The sequence below is a fragment of the Mytilus galloprovincialis genome, chromosome 4 (assembly GCF_965363235.1).
Source record: "Mytilus galloprovincialis chromosome 4, xbMytGall1.hap1.1, whole genome shotgun sequence".
NCBI classification, from domain to species: domain Eukaryota; kingdom Metazoa; phylum Mollusca; class Bivalvia; order Mytilida; family Mytilidae; genus Mytilus; species Mytilus galloprovincialis.
Window position 1 is genome coordinate 80,055,286 of NC_134841.1, and position 9,147 is coordinate 80,064,432.

Consider the following 9,147-nt stretch of genomic DNA (forward strand, 5'->3'; position numbering starts at 1 on the left):
GTGGCATTCTGTTAATTTCTTAAAGCAATATCACAAGTAGTTTGTCCAAATGAGTACTATGGTAACTAATTCATGTCTTTTTCATGACTATTGAAGACATCATTTTAAAAATATTAGGCCGTTAGTTTATTTGATGCAACATATAACTGATTAGAACCAAGTGGGTACATAACATGGATATTTAAAATACAAGTAGTTTTCTCTGAGAATGACAATTGGTGCCTATGATGAAAACAATTATAATAATACACTAAAATTGATAACAATTTAATTTTTCTGTTTTTCTTGGTTTCATGTTCAAATTGTTTCTTGAATGCATCTGAATATGATTGTCTTCTTCGCATTATGAAAAAATACCGTTTTTATATTAATTCATTATTTTTCCGTACTGAGCATTAGCAAATATGAGAATATATATATTTATATAATTGAATGACACAGTCGAAGGAACTGAATAATATATATAAAGAACTACTGCAATGTTGCAATGATTTACAATCACCTGGATACAATTGTACAATCTTGAAATGCAATTGAAATCCCACTGAATCTAAAGGCTTGCAAACTCGAGAAAATTATAGATAAGATGTCATATCCTGCCATATTTAAACCAGTCAACTGTCCCAACTTAAGAAAAAGAGTCTAAATCTGCTAAATTTCCGACTTACATGACTTATAAACAGGAGTATAATTGCAATGAATGAAAGGTCTGCCAACTCATCCCACTTATGTACATGATGTAATTGTATTAATTGAGAATGATTTTATTTTTCAATCAGTTTGAAAAATTAACAAAAACAGTATGCCGTCATCTAAAGCAAGCTTACTTATAAGTTATAAAATAAGAACAAGGATGGTAAAGAAACCAGTTAGTAATATAATGATGTGATATACAAATGTATTGTCATAATAATTGCATTGTAACTTCTTTTAATTAATGGGGCAAGACGACATCATGACAGTCTTTATTCACCCTCATTTAACTCCTTTTCACAAGTGGGGCTATTGGTAGGTTTCATTAGTTGGCAGAGTTGGATAACATGAGTGGGGTGTGTTAGTAGAAATTGGGGCAAGTTGGTATGGGATAATTCGCCAATTGGGGAGAGTTGTCATAGATTCAAGACAATAATTTTAGTTTTCCGAGTGGGGTGTGTTAGTAGAAATTGGGGCAAGTTGGTATGGGATAATTCGCCAATTGGGGAGAGTTGTCATAGATTCAAGACAATAATTTTAGTTTTCCCAATGTTCAAGTTATGTGTTGCATCTTTCCAAATAGCAATCAGGAAACTTGTCTGATTTTTTGTAGGCAGTGTCTGCGCTTACCCGCATGCGGGTACGAATAGTCTAATTGCCATTGGTAGGCTACGCGTACCTACATCCGGATTTTTAAAAAAAAAGTCATCGAATCGATATGAAACGTGAAATATAAATGGAAATTATTATATTGGGAATTCGTGTAGAAAGAGTGAAGAGTAAGAAAAATGATATTTTCATATTTATTTAATAATGATACATATATATAATAATCATTGCAAATTAAATGTACATTAATGGAAAATTAAACTGTACTGTCCTTGTAAAAAGAAAAACATGATAATAATTAATACTATTATAAAATGTAAATGCAAATTTAAAGAATTAAATTTTACTAAATTTGAAAAATACCCATTTCAGATTTAAAATAATCTTTTAGTAAAATGTAAAAACAGAAGATGATCAAATAAACATTTTGCTTCCCTCGCAATCAGGTTTTGTCCATCTTTAGTAGGGGGAGTCGGAGGCCGGTCCTGATCCCGCAAATTCCGGGCTTAAAAACATGAAATCCCGAGGTCCCGAATTTAAGAAATTTAAATCCTGACATCCCGAAATTCGAAAAAAGATCTCCTGGATCGCGAAAGGATCAATCCTGAAATCTCGAGCTTAAAAACACCTGATCCGGACATCCCGAAAAAAGGCCCTGTCCCCTCATTAGTCACGCCAAGTTTAGAGTGGAAAGGACAATCCATTTGAAATGTACTAAAAGTAGGCATGTCCTTTATATTAAGAACGGTTTTAAATAGTAAACTAGATCTAGTTTTGAAGTATTCTACATAAAAAAAAACTTGACCTGAGACTAGTAGTCTCAGACTTGACTAATGAATGAAATGCAGCAAATTCAATTTACTACTACACTTATACCTTGCCGTATTAGCCCTTTTCCTTATCGATTTTGTTTGAAATTTTTTTGCCTCCATGAATACATGAAAAATGTATTCTGTTAAACTTTAATCATATAAAATTAATCGACTGTTTTAATTCATGTTACATATGAAATGTCTTCCCCACATGTATATCTCTTTTCCATTTTAAGAATATTTATTAACTGAAATAAAAACTTTTCACTTTAAAATACATATATATATAAATATTTATCATTGAAAACTTCTGAGTAGTTTTAATCAAATTAGTTACTAATTGGGACAAATTCTGTATATATTTCACGTTTTATACCCGATCCGATGGCATTTTATTATAAAACCTGATGTGGGTACGCCTAGCCTACAAACGACAATTTTGCTATTCATACCCGCATGCGGGTACGCGCAGACACTGCCTTTTTTGTTTCTGTGTATGTTATATTAAAGTACAAAGATATATTCATTTCCAGAGATGCTTGGATAGCATATGTCTAGTTCTGCAAATGCTAGGTCAAAACTAGTGAGATTACTCTGACGTTCAACGGCTCTTTTGCCAGACAAAAGCTGGGGCCGTGGTACGTCAGAGCTCGTCCAATATCAAAAAGTGGATATTTGCCCACCCAAAATAGATGCGCTGCTTCGTCGCTTCTGGTGCCGACTGATGGCCTTGGAATTATATAAATCGTGCATCAATCTGTTCATTTTTCATTTATCTCTTCATTTATGTAAGTTTCACCTACCTGCCAACCTTTATTTTTCCATATTTTAACAGTTTTCACAGAGACCCATCGATTTCTGCATTTTGACTTTCACTTTCAAATGGACGTCAAGTTACGAGAGAGTTCGTGGCCTCGAGACTCAAATATGCAAATATTTATATTTTTCACCTCCTTTATAGGAGATCAATGTTTAACATTTAGAAGCCAACCACGATTTTTCACCTCCTTTACAGGAGATTGGTATTAAGCATTTAGTTCCGACCATGATAACAAGCAGAAGTTCTCGGACATTTAGATAACTTGCATCGTAAATTAAACGAGGTGTTACATTATGGTCATTTGCATAAATCATCACTGTTTTCTCGTGGTCACGTGATAATCTTTGAAAATGAAAGGCAAAATGCAGAAATCGATGGGTCACTGTGAAAACTGTCTAATTATGAGAATATAAAGGTTGGCAGGTAGGTGAAACTTACATAAATGAAGAGATAAATGAAAAATGAACAGATTGATGCCCGATTTATATAATTCCAAGGCCCTCAGTCGGCACCAGAAGCGACGAAGCAGCGCATCTATTTTGGGTGGGCAAATATCCACTTTTTGATATGGGACAAGCTCTGACGTCCCACGGCCCCAGCTTGTCTGGCAAAACAGCCGTTGGACTAATCTCGGACTAGGTCAAAACTAGTCCAAATAATTGTGATGTATTGAAATGTTAATCATCACACACAAAAAAATACCCTTACAAGAGGACAAAATTAATTGGACTTGGGTCAAAAAGGAAAAGTGAAAGTATAAGTTTACTTTTCAAAAGTGTATTAGAAATGTCAACCTCTTTGTGATTATCAAAGAAATCATACATTAGTCAGTGTGTTTAAAAGGACATGTATTTAGCAATATATACCAATTTATACTTGAACAAACTTATTCTGCGTTTTAGGTGAATTAAACTGCTAAACTGTTAAAATAACTATCGATTACCCTCTTCAGAAGCAAACAGTAACAACCAATGTATTGTTGAGTCGTCCTCATTTGGTGACGGACTTTTAATCGTACAAATTTGTTTGGCCGATGGAAAATATTTTCTCATATCATCCTGATTCAATTTTTCATTCGGTTCTTCAATATATACACATCTTTTAGTTAAAGTAGATCGTTCCATCTTTCTTCCCTCTGAAAATGTTAAGGTGAAAGGTATACCGGAAGTCACTTTTCATTGGTTATCTTAAAATAAACCTGGATTTTCCCTAGCATTTCTTAAAAATGAAAGTAATTTTATTCCAAATTTCGTTTCTCGGAAATTCAAATGTTTCAAATCGTAATTTCAGTTATCGTTTGATTTTCCTTGTTATCATTATTGCAAACTAAATTGTACAAGAGGGATGAAAGATACCAAAGGGACAGTCAAACTCATATACATCTACAATAAACTGACAACGCATTGGCTATTAATAATGAAAAAGACAAACAGACAAACAATAGTACACACGACACAACATAGAAAACTAAAAATTAAACAACACGAACCCCACCAAAAACTAGGGGTGATCTCAGGTGCTCCGGAAGGATAAGTGTAACAGTAAATTTGGTCCGGTAGTAAAATCTGCATGTCCGCCAGACTTTTTTCCCTAGGAAATCAAGTCCATATAATCATTATTTTACTAGGAACGTAAGTCCCAGGACAAATTTTCCTAGAAAAATAAGTCCATAGGTAGTAAAATATGTCTGGAACTTATTTTCCAAGGTAAAATTGTCCTAAGACGTTATACTAGTAATTTTTATCATATTATAACAATTATTGAAAATAAAAACAGATCATATTTTTAGTTCAGATTTGAAAGTTTCATTATTTTTTTCCCTTTTAAAATAAAGGAAAGTGGCGTTATAACCTAGGAATGCTAATGACATGGACATGATGTCCTAGGAAAATAAGTGTGGGGATATAGATTTTAATAAAACATTAATACACAACTCTATTATAACCGAATATTGAAACATAACATTCATATTGATCTTTTAAAATAAAGGTCATGGACAATTTTACCTAGGAAAATTATTGACATGGACACGATTTTCCTAGGAAAATTAGTCTTTGGACATCAATTATATTGATATATCACAACACAACTCTAAAACTGAATATTGAAACATAACATTTATATTTATCTTTTAAAATAAAGGTCTGACATTTTACTTAGTAATATTATTGACATGGACATGATTTCCTAGGAAAATTAGTCTGGGGACATACATTTCATTTAATTTTTAATGCCCGAGCTCTTGATCCGAACAATATCTAAAAACATAAAAATTGCATTTCCATGTAAATAATTTGTTTCATTACCTTTAAGAATACAGGACATGGACGAATTTACCTAGAAATATTAATCCATCATGGACAAAATTTCCTGGGAAAATTAGTCTGGGAACATAAACTTTATTAAAAGAATTGATACACAACTCTTTATAACAATATCAAAATATAACATTTTTATTTACCTTTAAAAACAAAAGGGCATGGACGATTTTACCTAGGAATATTAATGACTTGGACATGATTTCCAAGGAAAATTAGTCTGGGGACATACATTTTATCAAAAATATAAATACAAAACTCATAATTTTCAATTGTTTAAACGTCAATGATTTGATTCATTAATATTTTTCTATAAAGAGGACATGGACGTTTTTTTACCTAGGAATATTAATGACATGGACTAGAATTCCTAGGAAATTTATTCTGAGGACATAAATTACTAACATCGGACAAAAAATACTAGTAAATTTTGTAACCATGGACTTTTTCTACTAGTTATATGTGTCCGCCCAGACATATTTTACCAGGACAAATTTATCTCTTACATAAGCAGATCCTGCTCCACATGTGTCACCCGTCGTGTTAATTGCTTATGTGATATAACAAACCCGGTAAATAGTCTAATTCGGTAGGTCACATTCATGAAAGGGAAGGGGACTGTAGTTACGACGTAAGGAACATATCCGATATCATTTATGAAACGGTTATTCCATAACGGTCAACCAACTCGTGATGGCGTCTATGGCAATCCGTTCTCGTCAAAACTATGTTTAAACCATTTTTCGAAAAATTTACACACTGAGAATTACAACAAAGCACACTGAGATTTAAAAACTTCAAAACGCACACTGAGAATTGAAAATTACACACTGAGAATTGAAAATTACACACTGAGAATTGAAAATTACACACTGAGAATTAAAAGTTACATACTGAGATTTCATAAAGACGCACTGAGATTACAAAAATGAAAAACGCACACTGAGAATTGAAAATTACACACTGAGAATTGAATTATGTAATTTTCAATTCTCAGTGTGTAATTTTCAATTCTCAGTGTGCGTTTTGAAGTTTTTAAATCTCAGTGTGCTTTGTTGTAATTCTCAGTGTGTAAATTTTTCGAAAAATGGTTTAAACATAGTTTTGACGAGAACGGCTTGCCATAATATGAAGTAACCATTATTTAGAAAGGGTCTTAGAATAAATTCCGAAGTTAAGATTGGTGTTGGTGTGTTTTGTAAAACTGTTAGTTTGTGTAATATAGGCAGTCTATCCTGCATAGCATATGGGTAATAATAAGGACCATCTTAACGATTGTATAAATTACAGTCGTAGGCTTTAAAGATTAAACTTTATGGTGATAATACAGACCCTCTATTTTTGAGAATCTGTTTACTCAATACAAAATAATGTGCTAAATCCGTAGAAAAAAAGAAGAAGAAAAAACAACAAGAAAGAAATGTCGAGAAGTGATCGACATCGGACATTAACTAACAACGATTGAGTGTTTTCCTGCAGAAGGCCAATATGGGGTATGGTTCTCTCCGGTACTCGTGTTTTCTACCAATAAAAACTTGCCACCATGTCATGATGATATAGCCAAAAGTAACTGAAAAAGGTGCTTAACCATCAACAAACACACACTTAACTGATTTGTTTTGTTGTACTGTTTCTCCCTGGCGGTCCGTTTGGTATCCTGTAATTTATATTATTTACACAAATGATCAGTTTTACCGAATTTTTGTACTAAAAATAACCTTGGCAAAGGAAGCTATGTAGTCCATTCTTTTTTTATAATATTATCTGTCACATTCACAGAATTAATTTTTAAACCATCAGTATTTATTTTCAGATGCAGTTAGGCATTGTCTCAGTTATTATTGGGTTCGCTGTTGCAGTATGTAACGGACAGTTAGATCCTTCAGGTAACAATTAAAAAGATTTGACCAAAAATAAAGCTGACCCGTGTGACATGGAATATTAGAGATGGGCAATAGCTATTTATCAGTATCCAAATATTAAAAAAGACATGTAGAGCATACACACCAAAGGAGAAAAGCAAACTGAGGGATAAAGAAATGAGACCGCATACGTAGACTTGTTGATTGTATTAAGCTATGCATGTACCTCAACAATGTACATCCATAGTCCATTGACACAATCGGTTTATAGATCAGATGATACACTTAGTACTTTTTTGTTAAGAAGCCAGCTGTTCACCTCCGGGTGCGGGATTTTTTCGCTGTATTCAAGACCCATTTTTTACCTTCAGTTGTTTTCAGCTCTGTGGTCGGATTGTTATCTCTTTGACACATTCCCCGTGTCTAGCCAATGCCACCAATAGGTTTTCGACACAGCGGGAAAACCATGCCAGGGGGTGAACAAACATTTAGATTATGGACGTAACACAAAACTCCGAAATATATAAATGAACTGAAACTTAAAATAATACAAGACTAAAAAAGGCCAGAGGCTCCTGACTCGAGACAGGCGCAAAAATGGGTTAAATATGTTTTATGAGATCTCACCCTCTTTATACCTCCTTTCAATGTAGAAAAAACAAACACACAGCAATACGCACAGTAAATCTCAGTTTAAAAGAAGCCCGAGTCCGATGTCAGAATAGATAACAAAAGAAACTAAACAAAATGACAATGATACATACATTAACAAAGGACTACTAGCAGTTACTATGCCAGAATCAGCCCTCAAATAAACTGATTGAAAGATTATGTCTTCATCATATGAATATCAAGCACAATCCCTCCCGTTAGAGGTTTAGTATCATACCATCATAAAATAACACGTATGCTAACAACTGGTTTTAGAATAAATGTGTTCATTTCCGATTCAAAGACCCTTTGATTAAGTGAATCAATATTTAAGCCAAACTATGAAATCTTTTATGACATGACAACAGTTTCGGAACTATATCCCTTCGTAATAAATAAGTCTGTTTAAAGGTTAAGTTAGCTTTTGAGGCGAATGTCGACATTTTTGTACATTTAATAATAATAACAATACCATAAATGATTGGACGTTAAATACTTGAACGTATAAGATGTCTGCATGTTGATTTATAACTACGAATGATGTCCTTGTACCGATGATAAAATTTGAGTAAATGTTTCATCAAGTAATGTTTTTGTTTTGTTTTTGTTTTTTGCCCGGAATTTTGAAATCTACAAGTAACAAACTGACAATTTACCGATTAAGAATGTCGAAACTACAAAGGTACAAGTTACAAATTGACAAATTTACGAATTTTAAGTAGTATGAATTTCACAGTAACAAGTTACAAATTAACAATTTACGAATTAACAATTTAGAAATTACACAGTTACAAGTTACGAATTAACAAGTTACGAATTAAGAATTTTGACCCCTTTGGCTTTCCATAAAGCACAGGGTTTCACGGAATCCTTTACGATTTTTTCTTAAATTATTCTTATGGAACACTTTGTTATGCGTTCCCCCCCAAAAAAAAATCTGTTTTATTTTTCTTGTAGGGGGCTTTGTTGCCAAGTGTTCTAAGTTGTCGAACTACTGTATCACTAGCCAGTCAACACTGAGCCGGGTTGTGAGTTCGAATCCCGCACGGAGCAGGTGCTCTCGACTCCAATCTTAATTGACTAGGATTGTCAGTTTTCCTACAGAAGGTCTGTGGTTTTTCGGTAGGCACTCCGGCTTTCTCAACCAATAAAATCTGATCGCCAAAAAATAGCACAATAGTGTTGAAAGTGGTGTTAAATATCAATCAATCAATCAATCAATCAATTAATATTCTTCTTGCATAGCACAATTTTTATTCCAGATATACATGTGTCCTCTAGTGTCTGAATAATTCTTTTAGTTTGGATTAAAAAAAAAAACAATAATTTATAATAATTGATGAAGGGTTAAATAGTAAACATATAAATATAAATTACAGTTA

The 9,147-nt window shown here is 33.0% G+C and overlaps 1 protein-coding gene across 2 annotated transcripts in view; it reads right to left on the reverse strand.

The window, feature by feature from the left end:
* The window catches only part of LOC143073071 (protein mono-ADP-ribosyltransferase PARP14-like), a 125,410-nt gene extending 121,311 nt beyond the window's left edge, over positions 1 to 4,099 (reverse strand). For both annotated transcript variants that reach the window (XM_076248322.1, XM_076248321.1), the window contains exon 1: positions 3,878 to 4,099. In XM_076248322.1, coding sequence (XP_076104437.1) covers positions 3,878 to 4,058 — 181 coding nt within the window. In that variant the 5' untranslated portion in view covers positions 4,059 to 4,099. The remainder of the gene's footprint in view (positions 1 to 3,877) is intronic.
* Between the last annotated feature and the right edge of the window lie 5,048 nt (positions 4,100 to 9,147).